This window comes from Cibotium barometz, chromosome 29, assembly GCF_041138505.1.
Source record: "Cibotium barometz isolate CiBa-2024 chromosome 29, ASM4113850v1, whole genome shotgun sequence".
In the NCBI taxonomy this organism is placed as follows: Eukaryota; Viridiplantae; Streptophyta; class Polypodiopsida; order Cyatheales; family Cibotiaceae; genus Cibotium; species Cibotium barometz.
In genome coordinates, this window is record NC_141074.1 from 29498285 (window position 1) to 29524642 (window position 26358).

Genomic DNA, 26358 nt, shown 5'->3' on the forward strand with positions numbered 1-26358 from the left:
TGTTTTTAAGAAGGCCGTTTTAGCCTTTACACACATATCAGCTAAGTCCTTGCAACCCATGCAAGACAGTGAAGGCTACTTGGGAGACTGAGTGATACCTACTTATTATGAGAGAGCTCTCTCTCCTTTGCTTTCAAGAAGGCCGTTTTTGCCTTTATACACATATCACCGAAGTCCTTGCAACGCAAAACAATGAGGGCTATTGTTACATTATTGGCCCTCTACGGTCTATTGGGGACGCTCATCCGACCATTGTGCCATGCTTGCAATTAGTATCGTAAGTGATGTCATATTAAATACTACATTGTAAGTGTGATTGGCATATGCTTTGTGGGTCTATGCTATGTATGCTGTGATTGGGTGATGCCATGTGTACGCATGCTAGTGTTGTTGATATTGGTGTTTGATTGCCTTCTCTTTGAGTGTGGTTGGCTTTGATACCACTGTCAGGAACTTGCCACACAAAAGAGAATCAAAGTACCAAAATTGCACAGAATAATCACAATTAAATATTCAACTCCAAACAAATAACAGATTCAGACATATTAAATATATACATGGAAATAAACCATAGACTTGAAAACTGTGCGCAAAATAAATCAAACATCACCATCAATCAACAAGGGTTAGGTTGAATCTCCCCCTCAAGCGTGCTGGCTCCTTGCACGACATTAGTATTTAATCATGTATTCCTCAAAATAGCCCTTGAGCCAGTCGTGAAGCTTTTGCCAAAAATAGGGCTCTTTTTACAAAAATAATCAATCCTTCTAGAGGATGTTCACACACATCTAGTGTGTACCAAAAATAATAGTGAACCTCTAGTTCACACGCACTACACCCATGCACATGGGGGTGCATAAATATACGAGTACAAATAAATGGCACACGGCCAAGCAACAATGATGAAGTATAACTCATAAATGTCGAGGCGATGTAAACGCCCATGCACATGACAAAATTCGTGCGACACCTCGTTCGGTGACCCTCGCGCATGTAACACCTTGTTCGGTGACCCTTGCACACTCATGCCTGTGCGACACCTCGTTCAGTGAGCCTCGTACAAGTACAACGCCTCATTCGACATCCTCGTACTCATCACCTATACTCAACAAGTTAACATGTTGCTAACCCAAGTAAGAGGGATGTTACCTTATTGGCCCTCTATGGTCTATTGGGGATGCCCATCCGACCATTGTGCCATGCTTGCAATTAGTATCATGAGTGATGTCATATTAAATACTACATTATAAGTGTGATTGGCATATGCTTTGCGGGTCTATACTATGTATGCTGTGATTGGGTGATGCCATGTGTACGCATGCTAGTGTTGTTGATATTGGTGTTTGATTGCCTCACCTAACATGTTGACTTGTTGAGTGGTATAGGTGATGAGTACAAGGATGCGAATGAGGCATTGTACTTGTGCGAGGATCACTGAACAAGGTGTCGCACACAAGCATGAGTGTGAAAGGGTCACCAAACGAGTGCCATTTATTTGTACTCGTATATTTATGCATCCCGATGTGCACGGGTGTAGTGCGTGTGAACTAGAGATTCACTATTGTTTTTGGTACACACTAGATGTGTGTGAACATCCTCTAGAAGGATTGATTATTTTTGTAAAAAGAGCCCTATTTTTGGCAAAAAGCTTCACAATTGTCTCAAGGGCTATTTTGAGGAATACATGATTAAATATGCATGTCATGCAAGAAGCCAACACGCTTGAGGGGGAGATTTAACCCAATCCTTGTTGATTGATGGTGATGTTTTATTTTGCGTATAGTTTTCAAGTCTATGGTTTATCTTCCACGTTTATTTCCATGTATATGTTTAATATGTCTGAATCTGTTTATTGGTTTGGAGTTGAATATTTATTCGTGATTATTATTATGTACAATTTTGGTACTTTGATTCTCTTTTGTGTGGCAAGTTCCTGACAGCTACTTGGGAGACTAAGTGATACCTACTTGAAAGCAAAAGAGAGAGAGTTATGAACTCTCCCCTTGTTTTTCCAAACAAGTGCTAATTTTTTCCGATAAAAAAGGGGAAGGAGGGTCTTTTTTGGTCCTTGCCTTTTAGCAGGACTATTTGAGGAGTGAGTTTTTTATGGTAGAGTCAAAGCAATGATCAACCTTCTTCATATCCAACTATGAAAAGGATACATTGTTATTCCTTTTGTTGCCTTTAAGAAGGCCAGGATATATACTTTCCACATATCCAATTGTGAAGGATATATTATTATTCATTTTATAGCATTTCAGAAGGCTATCATTATTCCACATAAATTGAATGTCGTATATTTCATAGATTTAATTATGTCTTTTTGTCTTCTTTTGAAGTGACAATCATGATTAAAGTCAATGTTTATTAAGAAAAGTTAATGTTTTAAATTTCAATATAGCTTAGCCTTGCATAGACACTTGTAACTATTCATTGATTCAAGGTGGCCACTATCATGATTATTAATTGCATTTCTTTATGGTAGTCTTACACTTATAGGCTTTCTGTTCATTCATGTGCTTGAACAGTGGATTACCTCTTACAAGAACTCAAAAGAGGCTCGATGGCCCTCAAACTTGTCCTTCATCTCATTTTTCTTCATGGTAGTCTTACACTTACAAGCTTTGTGTTTATTCATGCTTGAACTGCCTCTTGCTAGAGCTCAGCCTTTATGGCCCTCAAACTTGGCCTTGATTTCATTTTTCTTCATAGCAGTCTTGCACTTATAACATTTATGTTCATTCACTAGATTGCCTCTTGTAAGAGCTCAAAACAGGCTTGATGGCCCCCTCAAACTAGGGCTTGCACCCATTCATCCTCCTAAGAGAAGGGCTTGCACCCATTCATCATCCTAAGAGAAGGGCTTGCACCCATTCATCCTCCTAAGAGAAGGGCACAACAGTTTTGGAATAGATCTGTAAAGAGTGTGGCTTCTTTCTCTTTACATAAAATGTGTAGTGGGTTTTGAGCCCCCCATTGGAAAGAGCTTGTGTTTTTCTTGGCTGAGAATCATATTTTCATTCAAAGGGGTGGTCGAGATTACTACAAAAGAAAGCCATAAAGGTGGGCTACGTAGGCAAGAGCTTTGAGCCCCCCATTGGAAAGAGCTTGTGTTTTTTTGGGTTGAGAACAATATTTTAATTCAAAGGTGTGGTCGAGATTACTACAACAGAAAGCTATAAAGGTGGGCTAAGCAGGCAAGAGCTTTGAGACCACACTACTATGAGGTTAGGCTTCTAGTAGCCACCATGAAGGCAGCTAAGCAAGCCAAGGTTAGGCTTCTAGTTGCCATGAAGGTGGGCTAAGCAACTGGAGGCTTTGAGAGCCCATGAGAAAGGCCCTAGTGGTGGGGGACGATAAAGGAGACCTAAAATGATAACTTACGAGAGAACACTACCCTTTTTGCGAGACAATGAGGGTTGCTTGGGGGGTTGAGTGATACCTAGTTGTAACTAGTAATGGTGGACTTGAAGACGAGATAGTGAAATGTTCCTTGTTTTGGATCATGAAGAAAACAAGCTTGTGAAAGTGAGTTGCAAGTCAAGACACCCATTTGTAATAAGGAGAATTTGCAAGTTGTTTTAGGAAAAGGAAAATATACTAACTCCCATAACTATCGCCATGAGCTCAAATCTCATCTACTTCATTTTTTACCTAAAAGAACGAGATTCGTCTACCATAGTGCTTAGAAATCTTTTAAAAAAGAATGAGATCCATCTACCCTAGTGGTTAGAAATCTTTTTTAAAAATAATGAGATCCATCTACCCTAGTGCTTAGAAATCTAAAAAGAAGGAAGGAAATCCACCATCATTTTTTAACTACGAAATCCATATACCCTAGTGCTTAGAAATCAACCAAGTAAAGCTTGGTAGTACGAGCCAATGTTCCACCAATTTCCTCACCACATGCGATTAAGATGATCATGAGTAGGATGGAACCAAATGAAAACTTCCTAATAAGTACAGTACTCAAAGAATTTGTGCTCACATAGGAATGCCTCCTTGAGCAATAAAACTACTCGTCTTGTGTGTGTAAATTTTTGTATATAAAGACCTTTATCATTATATCCATATGTTTAAGCAAGAATTGCTTGTACATATGGATTGCTTATCCTTGTTATACATCAACCACACCTCCATTCCAATGGCTTTTTACATGAAGACGTATATCATGAAATACATATGTATAAACATATAGTGTGTGCCTTTTTTTCTACATGAAGACGTATATCATGAAATACATATGTATAAACATATAGTGTGTGCCTTTTTTTCTACATGAAGACATATATTAAGATATCCATATGTCTTTTTTTCTACATGAAGACATATATTAAGATATCCATATGTAAAAACAAGAATTACAAATGACAATTTGTTCTTGAAGCCACTCTCCAATAAATGTTTAGAGCTCTCCATTTGCTTTGTAACCCTTGAAACACTCTTGTTTATGCATGTTTTCAAGGAGAACATGGTTAACGACATGTATAATGCGATCATCAACAAATACCTTTGCTCACCTAGGAAAGCATTTCTCCTTCAATAAATAGTTTCTTTAAAATTTATGCCTGATAATGTGGCATGATACAATTATTCTCAAGTTTTAGTTGTTTTTGGTTAGACTACCAATTAGTCTAAAATGTGGATCATGCTAATGGTTTATCTGTTTTTCAAACAACTCCTTAATTTAAGTTGTCTGGTTGGAAAAAGGGCATATACATGATGTTTTATGGCCATGTTGATGAAATGTTTAGTGAGAAATAGTTTTGTCACATTACTTGCTATTTATAATGATAATGTTTTGAAACAACTCACTACTACACCATTAGCTTTGCCTATGCTTATTTTTTGACAAGCCTCTCTTTAGCCTCCACACCTTTATTTAACAGTCCAACCAATTAATCATAGTCCCAATGTCCATACTAAATAATATTTTCTCATTGTTGTGAATAATGAAAAAATGGAGTGACTACCATGTCAAAAACAAAAATTATACTATAAATTTTCCCTCCCTCGTGGATGATTATAGTTTGGGAACCAAATAACCCCAAAAGTCGTCTTCTTCTTTTTTTGCAAATTTTCTGATTCCTCTTTCCTTGCCTATTTGACATGGTGCTAGTAAAGATTACTCATAGGATTTCCAAAACAATACATCCCTTCACTCATTTAAGGTGTGTATATAGTGAAAAACACTTTAGAGTAATAAAATGTCAATGTCATGAATATATTTGATTGGTTTCCTGACAATTGTTATAAGGTACATAGTATAGTATAGCTTTTCCCTCCCTCATGGGATGGTTGTAGTTTGCTTACAAAATTGATGCCCCAAATCATCCTCTATTTGCAATTTTTTCGATACCTTCACCTCTTCCTACTAGAAATGGTACTTCTAAAGCTTACTCTTAGGATTGCCATAACAATATGTCACTTTGCTTATTTGAGGTGATTATATAGTGAAAAGCACCTTTATAGCAATAAAATATAAATGTTGTGTTGGTTTCCTCAAAATAGTATTCTAGTTTATCACCATATGGTTATACTTTTATTCAAATCACGTGGTTTATCACCATGTGGTTATATACTTTCAGGTTTATCACCACTACTTTTATTCAAAGAATGTGGTTTCAACACTACATAATAAAGTATATGTCACTTTACTTTAATACATTACCATTTATTTTATCAAGAACATGGTTGAGTTGTTAGAAAATGAAGTACATTCCAAAAAAAGTGATGAGAACAAAGGAGGGGAGAACTAATTAGACTTTTAATCATTTTCATTTTTTATTATTGCCTCTACTCCCATTACTAAAAGGCATATTTATAAAGTGACTCCAGTGTTTAACAAGTTGCAAGGCAAAATAATTAGTTTATTTCTAGTCATTATTACTCATGATTGTGAGAAAAAATAAAAGGAAATCCATGTCTAGCTAGTTTATTGTGCTTGATCATAAGATGCACCACTAAAGTATACTAGATGAGTATAGATTCACAAGATTATTTTCTCAGTAATATACATCACATGATTAGTGCATGACACCCCCATACCAAGAAATAGGTGACACACAACAAACACACACACACACACACACACACACACACACAAACACACATGCAAAGCTTGTCAAGTGCATACAAGCATTTAGAAATAACATGAGCATGCATACATTTAGAAATAACATGAGCATGCATACATTTAGGAATAACTCAAGAACTAGCCATGTGCACATGTACACAAATATACGTGGATGTACCCATGCAAACAATATCCCATTATTATAGAATCAATAGTAGATATCGCATGCTCACTTAAGCATTACCACAACTACTAATGTTTGCTTTAAAATGTCCAAGTAGTGTTTAAACTTAGATTAATAGTAGATATTTCATGCTCACTTATAAGCATTGCCACTAATACTAATGTTTGCTTTAAAATGTCCAAGTAGTGTTTAAACTTAGATTAATAGTAGATATTTCATGCTCACTTATAAGCATTGCCACTAATACTAATGTTTGCTTTAGAACCTCCAAGCAGTGTTTAAACTTAAGTTCCTTTCTCATAGATCATTGTGCAAAGAATCTGAAGGTCCTTCTCCTTGTAATTAAAATGAGAAATGACAAAGTTTAATCAAATGTGTGGTTGTATTGTAAAAGATAGTTTGAATATACTTAGGGAGGTGCAAATGTGCACTTTCTAAAAATAAATAAAGCAAAATATATGAGAATATTCAACATCACTAATATTATAAGGGTAGAAATATTTGCATGCATTTCAAAGAAAAGTGTTGCATGATGTGCTGCACACCTTAACATGTCCTTTTCAAATTAGTTTAAGGTTAAAGTGGCCTTGTTGAATTTCGCATGCTGGCGGAAATCTAGAGAGAGAGAGAGAGAGAGAGAGAGAGAGAGAGAGAGAGAGAGAGAGAGAGAGAGAGAGAATACGAGGTGTATTTTTTTCAAACCAATTGAGTCTAAAGGTGATCTAAAGCTCATTTTTTTGAACCAATTAATTCTAAGGTGTATTTTTTTTCAAATTAAGTCTAAAGGCAATCTAAAGCCCATTTCTGCAAGGTTCACATGAGCATGACTAAGGTCTAATCTTGCCAATGAATTATTAGACATGTTTTTAAAAGTTTTGCAAGATAAGTGCATGATTTTTTTAATGGGAAAAAGATCCTTCTATTAGTTAATGAAAAAACTAGCCCACAAAGAGGTAGATACAACCACGAAGGGCTAAATACGAATGTGCCTCATTTAAGGGCGGGAATCCAATGATCATAAGGGTAAGAGACACTTCTCCTCCGGCTGGCCGCTCTATGAGGAGAAGGCTATCTCATACATGGGGAGGTGGGTGACAACCACACATGTGGTCTGTAATGCCAAGTGGGGTCACCACCTTTATTTATGAGAAATGGGCCAAGCCTCAAAAGCCTCAAGAAAGCTTCCCACCACTTCCGAATGCGGTCAAAACCTCCCTGTAACTTCCTCACCAACCGCAAAGGGTGTGAATGATATCGAGCCATATGCTCCTAATATGGACTCAATCGGTGGAGTGTGGGTACCCTCGATGGCTTCACTTCGTCTAACTCGCCAAATGTGGGTACCCTCGATGGCTTCGCTGCATCTAACTCGCCAAATGTGCCAGGCTGCTATGCTACTGCAAATCTCCCATCTCTCACATGAGCCTGGTCGCTAGTAGTGTATAGGTGGGGTTGTAAGTGGTATTGTCGAAATACGATGGTACCTGAAGAGCTTGCCCTCCCCCATCCTCTTCATAAGTCCTGACCACTCCAGCCTCTGTGGCCCAAGCGATCGTGCCCTATCCATAGTCAAGATGTGGCCAGATCTGCTAAGCCTTCAGTCAATCCCAAAGATAGTGTCTCTGAGGCCCTTGAGGGTGGCGCACCACCGGCAAACTGCTGGCCTACCTCCAATAGCCAAGCAAAGTGCCAACCACCAAGCTCCTGTGTGTCATCAACCAAAGAAAGAGGGTGATCTTTCTAGGTCGGAAACTATCACATAGCCTCTTCTAAAAATCTAAAAGGAAATGCTGTGTGAGAGGCCCTGTGAGACTACCAATATGTTGCTGCCACTAGGGTGCCATCAATCTCTGGCTTCAGATCGTGTGGCCTAGTATATGCAAAGAAGGGGGCATTCAGAGTCTCCTCCCAATCAATAATGGGGTCATGCCAAGTCCACTCCCTTGGATCCCACTGTAGACACATGAGAGGTCGGCACTCCCATATCTATAGTCACCAAAATCTCTCCTTGGCCACCTTGCCCAGCGGTGGGCCTGTGTCACTCCCACGTGCGAAATACGATACCCTCACTCTCTGCAAGGTTCAGCCCTTGAAGTCCTCTATGGGAAGCTCGGATCTTTGTAGTCTACCATGCAATCCAATCGAAAAGTGAGCACACCATTGTCCTCAAAGTGTGTTCACACACATCACTACCATATAATGCTACACCATGCCAGTTGTTGGTATGTGTGATTTGATATTATGGTTGCCTATTTCTCATGATGGTATTGGGATTAATTGATGTGTTTAATTGATTATTTAACTAACGTGGATTATGTCTATGAGTATAGGTAATGAGATGTGTGAGGGTACCGATTGAGGTGTCGCACTATACGAGGATACCGATTGAGGTGTCGTATGGATTGAAATGTGCAAGGGTATCGATTAAGATGTCGCACTATATGAGGGTATTGATTGAGGTGTCGTATGGATGGTGGATTGAGCGGTGGTGCGAAGATAAAGGTCATGTGCTAATCATGTATTAGAATTTCATTAATCATTGGGTTTGTAGCCTATCATTGGGCAAAGTTTTTGTCATGTATAAACCTTATAAACTTCTGACAAGGTTATTTATATGTAAAGTAAAAGCCCAAAAGTTGAAAAGGTGCTATTATTGGCTTCCAGACCTAAAAATAAGAATATGACATAAATATCGTGTGTGGGGGAAGGAGCCACACACGTCAAGGGGAGATTCATGATATGCCAATTGATAATTTTGTGGACAGTAAAAAAGAAAGGCAATTGCTGGGTCCTGATTTCAGCCTTCAAGTTTGATATTCCTCTCCCTTTAGTGGTCTCACCACTGAAGTTCTCCGAAAATGCTGTAGTGGTCTTCTTTCCGGGTAAGATGCCTCTTGCAAATGAAGTGGCACAATGGATAAAGTCAAAATTGCAGGGTAATGTAGTTGATGGTGTGGGGCTGCGAGAGGATTTTATGAGGTTCTTTTTAAAGAACCCAATCACAGAGTAGCTTTGCTGGAAAAGTCGCCTATCATGTTTGGCACTCAGTTGTTTCATGTATTGCCGTGGTTGGATTATGAAAATGTCATTAAGCATTAATGCCAAGTGTGGGTCACAGTGAAACATTTCCTAGAACATTTGCCTATGTTGGCTGCTACTTTGGGTAAGGTTTTTGTCCTCCTCGACCTGCTGAAGATGGAAATCGTTTCATGATTCTCTGGTATACAACTAGACCTGTTGTTCCCTCGGTCTCTATTGGAATAAAATGTATTGATGATAGACAACTTGGGATTGGCTGTCAGAACTATGAGCTCATTTGCATGTAAACAGCTTGGGCATATCTCCAATAAAAGTCCTATTGTCATTCATAAACCACCAGCTGTGGCCGAGTCCCCGATGGCATCAGCTTCACCTTCTTATTCTCTTGCAAATGTGTGGTTAAGTATTTTTCAAGTGTTCACATTCATTTTCTCTATGCTTGTTTATTTTTCTCTATTTAATTTATTTGTTATTGTGAGAATATGGTTTAAACTTGTACTTAGAGAAAGATTCCCGTTTCAAACCAAGTACGAAAAGTTCTGCGCTTATGGCTTATCAACCTTATTTCATCTCAACCAACAACATGCTTACATAATATAAGGTCTTAACCAACACCATGCAGACATGATAAAAGGTCTAAATGAATCTCTCTCTTGTACACACACACACACACACAATCCCTTTGTTATGCGTTCCTATTTTACTGGTTGTGCGTATTCAAGTCATTTAATTGTCTCTAGAAGGTTAAGGTTATTTTGTCATGCATTCTTTTATCTTATTACTTGTTGTGCATATTCAAACCATTTAATTGTCTTTAGAAGGTTAAGGTTATTTTGCTTACTTTAAAACACTTGAGATGTTTTAACCCTCTTTAAATTTTTTTGATATATTTCGAGCAAAAATCGAGCAAATGCTTATACTCGATTCTCCTTTTTTTTTTTTGGTGTCGACCTGCCTTATGCTACTTAAGGAGCTATGAGTGCCTACGCAGGTAGATAGTGTGTTATACTAATAGCCATTAAAGCTACCAACTCTTACATGTATTTTGGATCAATTATCACCATCACTTGATGACCTTCTATAAATTGATCTCACCCGTGTTCAAGGCTTTGCTACAAACGAGCTTCTTATAAGCTACTAGAGTTGAACTAGAAAATCTACTCACACTAATGACCATTATAATCTAGAAAATCATCTAGCACTAAAGATCATTATAATCTACTGCACTCTCCTATTTCTCTCATTAGTGTATACACCCACCTCACTTTGCAAGGTTGCATACACCCGCTTCTTGTTACACTTGCATGCAGGGATGCTGAGGTGTGTTCATTTCACATAATTCTAATTGTCTTGGCTAACCATGGTTCATTTTCATATTTTTCATTATTTAGCTATAAACAGTGTAAACTTTATGGATTTCTTGTAATATTGATGATTTCAAAATGCTACCTTGCTTATTAGTCCCTTTAATTTCAGCATATTCAAGCCACTTAATGTCCCAATAGCTATATGCTGAGTTACAATCTTTGATTCCCCATCTCTTGAGATGTTCATTAAAAGATATTATAGTATTTAACTTTAGACCTTTGTTAGTTATTTTTCCTCTTTAAGTTTTATTCGAGGTAACACATCCTTATAATTTTTTGTATAAACTCATTCACCTTCTGATCTCTTAGTTGTAAATAGCACTTCTTAAAATTTATTTTCCTTCTTTTTATGGGTACACCTCCCAAGGTCTATTTATTCCTCTGCTTGTATTGGATTAAGGTTTTCTATACGAATCTAGGGTTATTGTGACATCTATGACATGTGGGGATAGGCATAGACACTTGCCTTCCCAATCAAGTTAGCAAGTATAGTAATTAATACATGTCTCTTTTTTGGATGGTGGTAGCAACTCTTCCCTTTGACGGTTCTTGGTTCAAAGATCCAACAATTTCTCCCCCCCCCCCCAATTCATGTGGTTTGTATTTGCTAAATAACATTTTATTACCTCGTGTTGTAATCATTGTTTATTTAGTTTCCAAATATCTTTCTCTTTTATATGTACTGTCTCTCATTGCTATTATGAAGGGGGTCGCAAACTTTGTTGGTTTAGTACAAGTAACTACTTCTCCACAAACAGTGTATAATATATATATATATATATATATATATATATATATATAGAGAGAGAGAGAGAGAGAGAGAGAGAGAGAGAGAGAGAGAGAGAGAGAGAGAGAGAGAGAGAGAGAGAGATTATGTAACCGTTTATTGAGGCTAATGGGACCTAAGCAACGACTAATCATGCACATATAACAAACAATTCATGCTTGGATAAAGAGTTGAGCAACGGCTTGTGCACGGGCAAAGAAACAATAGGACAAGGTATATAAGTAAGTTTATCCTAGTGCTTAAAGTACCTCTATAATAAAGGTGGAAGGATTTTCCCAGTTGTGAGAGGAAAGTGTGGATGTTTAGCTCAAATATGTTAGTGAAGTGTGTGTAGATAGCAACACAAGCTAGTGTAGATAACAATATAAGCTAGGTATTCCAAGGGAGTGTGTTGCTCCTTTTCTTGAAGGCTAAGAGATCAATGTGTGCATGTGTTATGTGACTATGAACCTCCACAGCACCCTTAAGTCTCACACCATAGATGGTTGGGAGCTAAGTCATGAATAGCAACAATGGTCTCTTCATTGTATAGGGGGTAGGAGTGGATCTAATTGATCTAATGCTATTTGGAGCCGACAACTGATAACTTGTGCACAAGTTTTTTTTTTTCAGTGCCACCCCGTTGACGCCATGTTAAATAGTAGGTTACCAAAAAACTTGTAGTGTGCACATGGAGGTTTGTTCAAACACTGTGGTACCGTGGTTCCCCATTGTTTGAACTATTGTTGCCGATGCAAAGAATGCACGGGTTTGAATGTTTGAACTAGAAACTATTCGTTCCTCTTCTCATGTGTTGTACACGTGTAGGGTCGCGATGAAGAACTCTCCCTGACATGGCGACAACTATGGAGCTACTTCATGGAGAGGGCGCCATCTGTGGGCTACATGCGATGGGTCTCGACATTCCGTGCCATGTAATACGTGCCATAGGAGACATTGTGGTTGAAGAAATGCTTCATTGACAAGTGGATCTATCATCTATGGAAGGCAATGGGCATCCACAAGAGACCAGAGAAGCAAGAGAGAGGAGAACTGGTTGGTGAGGATGATGACGTGTAAGTCGAGCAGTAAAAGGGAAACTTTTTATCAGTGTGTGTGCTCTCTCTCTTTCTCTTTCTTTCTCTCTCTCTCTCTCTCTCTCTCTCTCCTTCAAATCGCTTCCTGCACAGAGAAACGGAGGAGTTCTGCAGGCATCGCCAGGCCCGACTACCATTTTTCCTATCTTTCAAGGCGCCAAAAGAAGATTAAACTTTCATTTGGCTGCACGGATCCACCAAGCCCCCGACAGTACAGGCCCTAAAAATTTAATCCTTCCAAGGGCGAGGCTTGCTGCACAGATCTTGCAAAACCCTATAGGTCTAACCTTAGTATTGTCTATCCCTAAAAATTTCGAAGCTCTTCAGATTTGGCACTGCCAAGACCCTAGTTTTCGTCTGCAGTGATCGAGAAGAAACCCTAGCCATGTTGGAATTTGTGCGATACTGGCGAATCGGTTCAGGCGCCATTGGCTTTGATCCGGGCAAAAAGGCATGCTGATTTGCGCATCAGAACAAGGACATGGCATCTGCAGAGATGCCAGGCGCATCGTTCAAAACTACCACACCTGCGTCCACTTCCAAAAAGCAGGGTCATCTGGTGGCTGGACGCCGCAAGGTACATTCTTAGCATTCCAACTTGAGGGTTTTTTCTTACATTAAATCATATGTTTCATTAGATCATGGGCCAGCCTTAAGATAATCTATTCATCCTTATGATAGGCAATGGTAGACACAGATGTCTTTAAGATCACCCTTATGAGAGGCTATGGTAGAGACACATGTGATTTTCATTGCTGCTTTTCAGGAACCCTTTCCTTTACATGCCTATCTGTAAGTTTGCGCAGACATTAAGGTCAGGTCAATAAAACTTATATCAGGATATTAAATACTCGTGTAAGAATAATTTTTTTTAGAGTAATATTAGACCGACCCCCGCCCCCTCCCCCGCCTTTACTGCGATGCAACACAAAGAGCAGCCAAACTGGATAATGAGGAAGTCTTCATTCCATAGATATAAATATGGGTGAGGAAGGGGGGGCCACAGAATTCATGTGCAAAGGGCCGTTTGACTTGATGTAACATGCTAACTATGTGGAAACATAATTAAAGACGATTAATGCCAAGATACATAGATTAATCCTTATCACGTGTGCAATTCTGTTACAGAGAATTAGAAAAGAGAGTTTTTTTACGCAGCCTACTCATATTGTATATTACGAAAACACAATGTATATACAATGATTGTTCAGATCTGGACATATGAATGCTGTGTGTTAACTTCTATGCATATTAACGACTAAACTAGTTGTACCATGTGTTGTAAAGTGCTGTCCCGGGACCAAGGACTGTTGTCCAATTGCTGAATGACCTTTTTCCTCCCTTTATATAGGGATTTTGAAGGCAGGTCGTGTGCTGGTCGGCTAGCCCTTTTTAGGACTCAAATCATATTAAAAAATAGCATTAAGTGGAAGGGGATGCCCAAAATTTCACATTGTTTTCTGTTTGCAACCCTGATAAGAGGCCTACAGTCTACATAAGAAATAGGTTAGGTTTGGGGGGATTTGTGGGACTTCAACTCATGCCAATGGAAACAATGGTGGGTAGTGATTAAAGGGCAGATTCATTAAGGAGTTGTGACAGGCACATAATTGATTTGAGAATAGGTAGCTGGCCTCAAGGCAATGAAAGGGCTATCCAAGCCACTAGTGTTGACTGGTGCAAAGAATGGAGATCGGGAAATGCTTGGCTGATTAATATTCCCTAGAAACAAGTATAGGAAATGCCTACATGGTTAGTGGAGAGATTGAATGAAAAGTGGCACTTCAACTTAACCTTGAGGCTATGGCAGCTCAAACTTAAACCCTATGGGACATGGATCTCGGCCTCAAAATTCAGGTGTTAAAATGGCTTTCGATACATCATGGTCTGTGGGTGAGGCATAGAGCAAGACATTGGGCATCTGAACATCTCAATTGCGTGCATTGTCACCTTGGAAGAGAAACAATTATACTTTTATTCTGGGGTGGTGGGACTTGATTATACAATGCAAAAAATTACTTTGAAGAATTGCTTATTAAGAGAGGGGGATGTCGGACAAATTGAATTTTAGGGGATAATTTCATGTCTTGCATGTTGCTCATTATGGATGCATAGGTATCTGTCCTCAAATGCTGGGCTAAAGCCACGAGCTTGCATCTATGTGAAAATCCATCTCGTCCTCTAGGGCCAAGGACCTCCTAAAACCGGGGTGCAGGTGGAGATCTTGGCAAAGAGAAAGTCCTTCTAAGGTTCGCCACTTGGAAGAAGGCCACGAACTATCAACTTGCCCAACATGCTTCCCCTATGAATAGAGGGGTCGATGATGCCCAGGTTGAATGATCGCTCTCCAGGCCACCTTGGCCTTGGTAGGCCTACCAGCCAAAAGAAAGTTGTGGATCAACCATTGAACCTGACCAATGCAATCCTGGGAGAAGGCCCAACAAGAGGTGATGTACCACAGGATGGCGAGAGGAACCTGGTTTGCCACCACGACCCAGCCAGCTAAGCAAAGCCCGGCTGAACTCCAGTATAGCAGCTTCTTTTGAATGCTAAGAAGAAGAGGGGCTAGTTGTTACTCCGGGGAAAATAATACTTGGCACCCAGGTCCCAAGGTAACAATTGGAGTGCCACCCCGATCCACTGAAAAGCCTTCATCAACCGTTCACCTACAAAGGCGGTTTCTCATGACTCTAGAGGAGGCTTTTACTGGATGGAAACCTTCCGTCTCTCATTTCAGGGTCTTTGGTTGTGATGCCTATGTTCATATTCTTGATTTTGACAGATCGAAATTGGATCCCAAGTCCAAGAAGTGCAAATTCCTTGGATATAGCTCTCATTTCAAAGCTTATAGATTATGGGATCCGGAGTCGCGATCCTTGGTGATTTCTTGCGATGTTCACTTTGTTGAACCCTCATTAGATGATTCTCGCTCTCATCCCGAGCTTACCATCGAGGTCCCTGCTCCTTTCTCGGCCACCCCAACTCCACCACCAGCTTCTCCACCATCAACTTCTTTACCCCTTGCCTCTCCACTGGTCCATCCCCACTTCCTCCTTCCCCGACTTCTCCTTCTCCTCTTGCTCTTGTGCCAAGGAGGATTGCCCCCAATATTCCACGATGGCTGCAAACCGTTGTTTGTGATTCTCATCTCTCCGATATGGAACTTTATCAGCTTGCTGATCCTTTAGCACAATCTTTGACACGAGCATAGAGATTACAACAGCTTTGGCATTCTTGTAACCTTGTCTTGATGAGTACAGTGATATAGCTAAAGAGGCTCTTGCTCTTCCTGAGTGGTGGGCAGCCATGGAGGCCGAGATTGATTCCATTGAGAGGAATCGTACATGGGAGCTTGTGGACCGGCCTCTGCATCGACAAGGTATTGGGGTCAAGTGGGTCTTTAAGACCAAGTTTCATGGTGATGGATCTTTGGACAAACACAAAGCCAGATTGGTTGCGAAGGAATACTCTCAGATTGAGGGTGTGGATTATGAGGAAACTTTTGCTCCTACAGCCAGATACACCACCATCCGGACAGTTCTTGCTCTTTCTGCTCATGAGCATTGACCAGTTTACCAAATGGATATCAAGTCTTCCATTTCTTAATGGTGACTTACATGAGGAGGTGTATGTTGAACAACCTCAAGGTCTTCAAGTTCCTGCACATGAGGGTAAGGTGTACAAAGTGCACAAAGCTCTTTATGGTTTGAAATAGGCGCCCAAGGTATGGTATGATAAGATTGATGCATTCTTTCTTTTCCTTGGATTCTAGAGATGCTTTTCAGACAGCAATCTCTATGTCTTTGCTCTACTTGATTGTCTTATATGTTGATGATTTATTGATCACTGGCTCACATCTTGACAAGATCGAACAGCTCTGGTCAGATTTAGCTCTCACCTTTGACATGATTGATTTAGGACTTCTCCACTATTTTCTTGGGATGGAGGCCTATCAACCTTCTGATGGAGTGTTTCTTAGCTAGTACATATATTTGCTCTAGCTCCTGGAGACATTTGGGATAACCGAGTGTCGTCCAATTTCTTGTCGGATGGATCCTAACTCCAAGCTCTCCCGTGATGATCCCTCTCCCCTCTTCGAGGAGAGCACACAATACCGGAGGCTTGTTGGTTCTCTTATTTATTGACTTACACCAGGCCCGACATTTCTTACATTGTAAGTGTTCTTAGTCAGTTTTCTTCCACTCCTCGACATTCTCATTGGCAGGCTGCTCTGAGGGTTCTCGGATACTCATCCGGTACCTTGCTCTCTTTCAGAGGAGGCATTGAGCTTGTTGGATACTCTGATGTTGATTGGGCACGTGATCTGGATACTTGACAATCCACTTCTGGTTATTGCTGCACTCTTGGTTCTGGTCTTTTTTCGTGGAGATGCAAGAAGCAAAATATAGTTTCATTATCTTCTACTGAGGTTGAGTACCATGCTTATCTGGATACTTGCTGTGAGCTGTTATGGTTGTTCCAGATGTTGAGCAATCTTGATGTACTCTCGGATTCTCCGATCCGTATTCTTACAGACAGCTAGAGTGCCTTGGCGTTGGCTTGAACTTCATCCTTCCATGGTTGGACCAAAGATAGAGGTCCACTTTCACTTCGTTTGTGAGTTGGTCGCCGATGGCATCATTACGCTGGGGTATTTGTCCTTCTGAGGACAACCTTGCCGATCTCTTCACCAAACCTCTTCCTCTCAAGACACTATTGATTAGCTCCTTACCCGTATGTGAGTCGACCCCCGTGCTGGAGTTGAGAGGAGGTGTTGGACATGTCACCTCCAGTTCTCTTTTATTCCATTTATGCCCCTTTTTATCCAGATATTTATCTCATATGTTAAGTAGTTTTTCCTTGATTTCTTATGCTATTATAGGCATTTTTATCAATCGTGGACATTTGTCCTCCAGTGCTACTGGCCGATTGCTCTACATGAGATGTATATAAGCATGGCCATTGTGCCTTGATAATTCATTCAATACATTCAATACTTTCAGTTCTTGGCTCAAGTGTTGGATCTCTCTTGGCTGTCTACTCTCTTGTGTGATCTCTATTTGCTTCTGCTTCATATTTACATATTCTCACACTTTGCCCCTAGGGAGTCCTTTTAGAGCCTTCGCAAGCTCCTCTGAAGTAAAGGGCGTCAATAGGAAAGTCGGGAGGGGGGGGGGGACCTCTCTCGTGTGCCGAGGACCTGCTCACGCATGTCCAGCACTTGAGAGGATAGGGGGGCACCCGTGAGAAGAGAACGGAAGAAATCTGTTGATGGGGAGAAAACCAGAATCAGGGTTAGAGTTCATTCATGGGAGACATACACAGAGAAGCAAGGGAGAGAGAGAGAGAGAGAGTTGTGGGGATAAGTCAACTCATCAATAGCATGAGTGTGTGACTCCCCTATCACACATGTATATTGCACTAGTACACATAGTGCACTTAGTACATTAAAAGTACTAAGTGTACTATGTACTATAACTTATGGGCTTGTACACACTATAAGGGTGGGCATAACGCCTTTACCCCAACAACCTCTGTCATGGCCCTGTGAAAATGGAGCAGGACAAGTGTGGGCATGGTGGTTGCAGAGTCAGAATATTTCATGATTCACATGGGGGGTGCCCGGACAGAGTTTAAGATGTGTGGACATCCCTAGGTGTGAAGGGGGGAACTAGAAACATTAAGTTTTAATGTTTATTGGAGTTTGCCCCTAGGCCTTAGTGGCCCTAGGAACTTATTAAAGTTTGGGGCCCTAGGGATTAAATTGGGGAGGAGTTTTCTCTCTCTTCTCTCTCTCTCTTCCCTTTTTGGGGAGTCGTGTAGCAAAAGAGGAGTTTTATTCATGCGCTTGGGTACAATCGTGGGAAAGCTGAAGAGGAGGAGAAGGCGGCTGTTTTACTGCAGACTGTTGCTGTTTTTCTGAAGGAACCAGCCGTACAGCACTGTACGGCCAGTACTGGACTCTCTCTCTCTCTCTCTCTTTCTCCTCTGTTGCTGGCGGCGCACAGAGCAGCTGCTGGTGGCTGCGCAGAAGCCCTATACAGGCTGGACAGTCAGTTTTCCAGCCCATACCTTACTGTACGACTGCCGTACAGTGTACGGGCAGTCAGATACAGCTTATACAGGTGCAGGCGGCGCTTTACTGGGTGCTGGACAGACCTGTGTATGCTGATTCAGGCTGGTACAGAAGTGGATAGCAGGCTGTTTATGCAAGTACAACGCCTGGCACGCATCTCGAGGTGGTACAGACGGGTGCTGTGCTGATTTTCAGATTTGTATTTTCAAGGACAGCATAAGAGTGAACATCAGGAGGAGGATTCAGGCAAGAACAAGCACACGTGTGAAGCAGGGTTGTGAATACAAGTGCCTGCAAGCACAGATTGGTGCTGTTGCTTCCTCCAGTGTTGTTTCACGAGCTGAACTTGGTAAGCTCTGTTTCTGTTCATCTATCTCTCTTTCTACTGCTTGATGTCTGTTGCAGATATGTGTTATCTGGCCCCTTGTGAGAGGAGGGTTATGGCAGATTGACAAGGGATTAAGACAGAGATTGAATAGCATATGTATGTTTGAGCTGAGAAGATGTATCATGCACTTGAGTTATGCCAGATGTATGCCCATGGTTGGCCTGCTTTGTGATCTTGGCTGATCAGAGGGAGGCACAGTGTGTTGCTTGAGGACACAGATCTGTGTGCATAGATCCTCTGTGCTGAGAAGGATTTGTGGGCCGTCAGATTGGACTTACAGGTGTAAACTCTTGGCTGGTCTTTGTGTTGTACTCAGCCATTCATATTATTTTAATTGAATAAAGAAATACCGCAAGGGGCGCCAAGCTTTGGGGCCAACAGGTGTCGCTGTGTTTTCAGATTTGGGCACTCTAGCTCCAATCTGTGTTTTGTTTATCATCTAGACTACAAGTGGACGGGTGATTGCTCCTACCGCACTCTGGTTTCTATCAGAGGCCGGTTTCAAGGTTCCGTTGCCGGGACCAATCATCAACTTTCTGAAGGGGGTGAGCTCGTGGTTGCTTTGGAGAAAGCCATCGCTGAAAATTCAGCAATCATGTCTGATACAGAGGAAGAGTACTTCTATCATGAAGAAGAAGAGCAAGAGACTTCTCTTGAGAGAGATGTATCTGAGGATATTTTTGCAGGAGAACAGGCTGCAGATGTTGAGCCCTATGAGGATGTAACACAGCCAGAAGATGTGCATGGTAAAGAGGATGATGATGCTCGGTTCAAAGATCGCTTGGCTAGTGTTATGGATACTTTTATGCAGCTCACTCAGAGTGAGAGATTTGCTGAATTTATGAGATCTCGCACAGAGCCCCGCACAGAGCCCCAGAAAAAGAAGAAGAAGATTCGTTCAAAGAATCTTTCTCAGGGTCATAGTGGTACCACTCCACAGGATCCATCTCCTGCACAGTTTCCGAACATGCAGCATGCTTTTGGTCCTAACCCACAGAGTTCCTTCTATGGACAGCCACCTATTCCTCAGCAGAATATGCATCCAGGTTATTTTGGTGGTGGCTCGGTGTTTCAATCCATGACTGGGGGTTATCCTCAGGGAGGCATGGGTATGTATGGGCCTTTTGGAGCCAATTTTCAGCCTGGCATGCAAGGGAATATGTATGGTGGTATGCAGTCCGGTATGCAAGGAAATGTGTTTGGAAGCATGCAACCTGGGATGCAAGGCAATATGTTTGGTGGCATGCAGCCAGGTATGCAGCATGGAATGTTTGGAAACATGGCTGGGATGTATGGTATGCCTGGTGTTGGAATGGGAAATGTTGACCCAATGATGGGTATGAATGTTGGGGGCAGCAATCTCACGAAACCACTTCCATATGATAATCTAACGCCTATGGGAAACGCGAAGGATTACAAGGAAGGGGGAGCTGCAGTGAAGTTTGACACTTTCAGTGGGGCCAAGGATAAATTGAAGGCACTTACCTTTTTACAGCAGTTTGATGCTGCTTTTTCTGGTGGGAATTACACAGAGTCCTCGAAGGTGAGGAAAGCTGCCACTTTTCTCAAGGGCAATGCTTTGCAGTGGTGGTCTACTCTTCTTTTGCAGGGCATAGCACCCACCACATGGGTCCAATTCAAACAGGTTTTCTCTTCCGTATGGCTCACATCTACATTTGAGGTGGATGTTATGACCGCATGGCACAAGCTGGATGCTTCAAAGTGTGATAGTTTGGAGGATTATAACAAGAAGTTTTGGGAAGCTCTACTCCCAGTGACTTCTTATCGTGCCGTGCCATTATCTGAGCAGGTAGAGAAGTATTGTTGTGGGCTGCCCAAGGAGGTACGAGATTATTGTATAAAGACAAGAGTAACGAACATGTCACAGATGATTGAAAATGCTATGACAGCTAATGCGTTACTCACAGGTGGTTCATCTGGGTTTAAAGGCAGTAAGAAATTGGGCAAGAAAGCTGAAAAATTTGGGCATGCTTCTCGTGATGCTAAAGGGTCTTCAGAGACAAAGTATAAGAAGTTGCCAATGCCCAAAAGGACTTCTGAGGAAAGACAGGCTTTGAGAGATGCTCAAAAGTGTTTTTACTGTACTGAAGAGGGGCATATGTCATTCAATTGTCCCAAAAGAACGTCCAAGAAGGACCCTGACAATAAAGGAGAGCCCAAGCCAAAGAAACCAAAGCCTTCTGCAGGCTTAGTTCCTGATCTTGTGGGGGAGCAGCTAGGTGGTGAAGCTACAGAATTGTGCAGGGCATGGGGCAAAGTGAGAGATCAGAATGCTTTGATCTTCTTTGACACAGGTGCTAGAGCCAACTTCATTTCACCAGATTTGGCTGGCCGATTGGGGATTCGTGCAGAGGAGATGGGGCCGTTACATGAGGCAAATATGGCTTGTCCAGGGTATGCAGAACCCGTTACTCCTATCATTGGGAAGCTTCGGCTTCATTTGCAGGGTTATGTGGACAGTGAAGAGTTCTTCATCATGCCTTTGGATGGCTGTGATGTTTTGTTGGGGATGCCATGGTGCCACAGGGTACATGCGGTGGTGGATACTTACAATAGGAAAATTACTTTGACTCATAGAGGGAAAGAGCATGTATTGGATGTAAAACTCAAAGGGGAATCTGTTCCTATTGTATCCGCTTCGGCGATTTCATCAGTAATGAAAAAGCATCTTTCCGCGTACTTGATTTATGTAAAGGATGCACAGGATGATGAGTCTAAGTCTAATTTGTCAATGTTAGATAAGGACAGGGCTGATTTCTTAAGTGGGTTTCAAGACTGTTTTTCCGAGTCATTGCCAGGAGAATTACCTCCTGAGAGGCCAGAAGATCATGCCATAGATCTGATTCCTGGTAGTACTCCACCGAATAGACCGCCGTATCGTGTTAGTGCAGCCCAACAGGAAGAGATTATGAGTCAGGTGCAGGAGCTATTGAATAAGGGGTTGATTCAGCCTAGCTCATCACCCTTTTGCTCACCTGTGCTCTTAGTGCAGAAGAAGGATGGTTCTTGGCGCATGTGTATTGATTACAGGGCGCTGAACAAGAATACCATCAAGAATCGATTCCCCATACCGAGGATCGATGACATATTGGACCGCTTACAGGGCTCCACAGTTTTTAGTCGTATTGACTTGAAAAGCGGGTATCATCAGATACGCATTAGACCCGAGGATGTGCATAAGACAGCATTTCGAACCACATTTGGGTTGTATGAGTTCTTGGTTATGCCCTTTGGTTTGACAAATGCGCTTGCCACATTTAACAGAATGATGGACAGGATTTTCAGGCCTCATAGAGAGTTTGTGGGCACATTCTTTGATGATATGATTGTGCATTCACGAACTGAGGAAGAGCATAGAAGGCATTTGGCCATTGTGTTTGCAAAACTCAGAAACCATAGATTGGTGGTTAATGGCAAGAAGAGTGAGTTTTTCTTGCAGGAGATACATTTCTTGGGGCATATTGTGTCTGGTCATGGAGTCCGTATGGATCCAGCCAAGGTGGAAGCAATACTTAATTGGCCAGCTTTGAGGACCGTGCATGATGTACGCAGCTTTTTAGGATTGTGTTCCTATTACAGGCGTTACATACGGCACTTTGCTGAAATTGCTTCGCCTCTTCATGCTTTGACGAAGAAAGCAACTCCGTTTAGATGGGCTGATCGGGAAATTACAGCATTCAAAAAGCTCAAAGAAAAGCTTACTTCGGACCCAGTATTGGTGTTACCGGACCTCCGAAAGGCTTTTGTTGTCCAGTGTGATGCATGTGGAAGTAGCATTGGTGCAGTTCTCATGCAAGAGGGACATGTTATAGCCTATGAGAGTAGAGTTTTGCAAGATGCCGAGAAGCATTTGCAGGTGTATGAGAAAGAGATGTTGGCTGTAATTCACGCTCTTTCTACATGGAAACACTACTTGCTTGGGGCTGATTTCACTGTGCAGACAGATCATCAGACCTTGCGATATTTCCTCACGCAGACTAAGCTTTCAGAGAAGCATATGCGTTGGGCAAACTTTTTGTCAATGTTTCACTTCCAGATTGTGCATGTGGAAGGCAAAAAGAATGTAGTGGCAGATGCTTTGTCACGCAAGCCACAAGTCTCTGCAGTTTCACTTGCTTATCATCATGAGCTTGATGAAATGAAAGAGCAGTATGCCCATGACGAGGATTTTGAAAGGTTGTATGATCAGATGTCTGAGGGTCAGCGGCATGAGCATTACACTCTCAGAGATGGGTTTTTATTGATGCATGGCAGACTGTGTGTTACCAGGCCATTGCGACTCAAGGTTATGATTGAAAGTCATGCTCCACCGTATGCAGGTCATAGAGGTATTGATGCCACGGTCAAAGCAGTGGAGACTTTCTTTTATTGGCCAACCTTGAGAAGAGATGTTGATGCCTTTGTGAGGCAATGCATCGTATGTCAGAAAGTAAAGTTTGACCGTCAGAAGACACCAGGGTTATTACAGCCTTTACCTATTCCGGATAGACCTTGGGAGAGCATTGCCATGGATTTTGTATTTGATCTTCCACGGACACAAACGGGAAATGATGGCATCTGGACTATCATATGCAGGTTCAGTAAGCAGGCTCATTTCATTCCCGTGAGGAAGACAATTAAAGTGGATCATATGGTGAAGTTGTTCATGGCGAACATCTTCAAGTATCATGGCATGCCTACGTCTATCATTAGTGACCGTGATCCACGGATGACGAGTTTGTTTTGGAGAGGATTGTTTGACAACATGGGTACAACTCTCAAGTTTTCATCGTCATTTCATCCACAGACAGATGGTCAGTCAGAAGAGGCTAACTCTACAGTGTTGGATCTTCTCAAGTGTTATGTGTCAGAGCACAAGCAACAATGGGAAAAGTATCTTCCTCTAGTGGAGTTTGCATATAACAACACTGTACATAGCTCGACAGGCAAGGCGCCTTTTGAGATTGTAGAAGGAGGGAAGAAAGTACCACCCATTTTGCATACAAAGGATAAGATCTTTGAGGCTGATCAGTATGTGGAGAGCTTGGATGAAGCTTATCGGAGAGTTAAGTTGGCCCTCCAGAAAACTCAGCAGAAGCAAAAGAAAGCCGCAGACCGTCACAGACGTGATTTACAGTTTGCATTGGGTGATTGGGTTCTTTTGCGTTTTGAAAAGGCTAGACTCAAGAAGATGAAGGGTAAAGAGCGCTTATTCCCTAAGTTGAGCATGCGATATTATGGGCCTTTTCAGGTTTTGGAAAAGATTGGTGAGGTAACCTATCGTTTGAAGTTACCAGATCACTGGAGAATTCACAATGCTTTTCACGTGAGTCTTCTTAGACCTTTCCGTGGGGATGTGCCTGAAGATGTATCAGATGAGGCTCAGCCGGAAGTTGAGGAACTTGATGAGGTTCTGATTCCAGAGCAGATACTGGCACATAAAGAAAGGAAGGTACGAGGTAAAGTTTCCCGTCGCTATCTTGTGAAGTTCAAGAACTATTCACCGATGGATGCGAAGTGGATGGAGGAAGGTGACTTAACAGATTCACCTCAGGTTTTGCAGCTTTATCTCGATGCCTTTGAGTTAGAGCCGACTCTTATTGTGGCTCATTCAGGTTCAGCAGAGCATGGGTCTGGAGCATTACCTGATGCTCAAGAGGGGGGTAGCACCTCCACTCCCTTGATACAGACAGGCTCAGATGACATCTAGAGGTCGCTTGGTGCAGTTTTTATCTCACCCGAAGGTACTGAGGCTGACAGTACATCTGTTTATGGGACTTCTATGATATATGTGTACTAGTCACGGATATGTATGGTTCACAGTGGTATACAACTTGGACTATTACTATGCCATTGGTTTGCAGTGAATGATGATACATGCGTATGGCTCAGAGAGATTGGGACGCTGATCTTGCCATATTGTATATTTCACTTTGGATATTTTGATGCATCACCAGAATGCAATCGAGGACGCTTGCCATCTTTCAAGAGGGGGGTATGTCATGGCCCTGTGAAAATGGAGCAGGACAAGTGTGGGCATGGTGGTTGCAGAGTCAGAATATTTCATGATTCACATGGGGGGTGCCCGGACAGAGTTTAAGATGTGTGGACATCCCTAGGTGTGAAGGGGGGAACTAGAAACATTAAGTTTTAATGTTTATTGGAGTTTGCCCCTAGGCCTTAGTGGCCCTAGGAACTTATTAAAGTTTGGGGCCCTAGGGATTAAATTGGGGAGGAGTTTTCTCTCTCTTCTCTCTCTCTCTTCCCTTTTTGGGGAGTCGTGTAGCAAAAGAGGAGTTTTATTCATGCGCTTGGGTACAATCGTGGGAAAGCTGAAGAGGAGGAGAAGGCGGCTGTTTTACTGCAGACTGTTGCTGTTTTTCTGAAGGAACCAGCCGTACAGCACTGTACGGCCAGTACTGGACTCTCTCTCTCTCTCTCTCTTTCTCCTCTGTTGCTGGCGGCGCACAGAGCAGCTGCTGGTGGCTGCGCAGAAGCCCTATACAGGCTGGACAGTCAGTTTTCCAGCCCATACCTTACTGTACGACTGCCGTACAGTGTACGGGCAGTCAGATACAGCTTATACAGGTGCAGGCGGCGCTTTACTGGGTGCTGGACAGACCTGTGTATGCTGATTCAGGCTGGTACAGAAGTGGATAGCAGGCTGTTTATGCAAGTACAACGCCTGGCACGCATCTCGAGGTGGTACAGACGGGTGCTGTGCTGATTTTCAGATTTGTATTTTCAAGGACAGCATAAGAGTGAACATCAGGAGGAGGATTCAGGCAAGAACAAGCACACGTGTGAAGCAGGGTTGTGAATACAAGTGCCTGCAAGCACAGATTGGTGCTGTTGCTTCCTCCAGTGTTGTTTCACGAGCTGAACTTGGTAAGCTCTGTTTCTGTTCATCTATCTCTCTTTCTACTGCTTGATGTCTGTTGCAGATATGTGTTATCTGGCCCCTTGTGAGAGGAGGGGTATGGCAGATTGACAAGGGATTAAGACAGAGATTGAATAGCATATGTATGTTTGAGCTGAGAAGATGTATCATGCACTTGAGTTATGCCAGATGTATGCCCATGGTTGGCCTGCTTTGTGATCTTGGCTGATCAGAGGGAGGCACAGTGTGTTGCTTGAGGACACAGATCTGTGTGCATAGATCCTCTGTGCTGAGAAGGATTTGTGGGCCGTCAGATTGGACTTACAGGTGTAAACTCTTGGCTGGTCTTTGTGTTGTACTCAGCCATTCATATTATTTTAATTGAATAAAGAAATACCGCAAGGGGCGCCAAGCTTTGGGGCCAACAGGTGTCGCTGTGTTTTCAGATTTGGGCACTCTAGCTCCAATCTGTGTTTTGTTTATCA

At 42.0% G+C, this 26358-nt stretch overlaps 1 protein-coding gene across 4 annotated transcripts in view; it reads left to right on the plus strand.

Annotated features, from left to right (window-relative positions):
* The first annotated feature begins 12115 nt into the window (after positions 1-12115).
* Positions 12116-26358, plus strand: part of LOC147622022 (uncharacterized) — a 48995-nt gene continuing 34752 nt past the window's right edge. For all 4 annotated transcript variants that reach the window (XR_015269635.1, XM_086823097.1, XM_086823099.1 and 1 more), the window contains exon 1: positions 12116-13106. Coding sequence is in view for 3 of the 4 variants with exons in the window: in XM_086823097.1 (XP_086679223.1) it covers positions 13011-13106 (96 nt within the window). In the remaining variant the exon portion in view is untranslated. The remainder of the gene's footprint in view (positions 13107-26358) is intronic.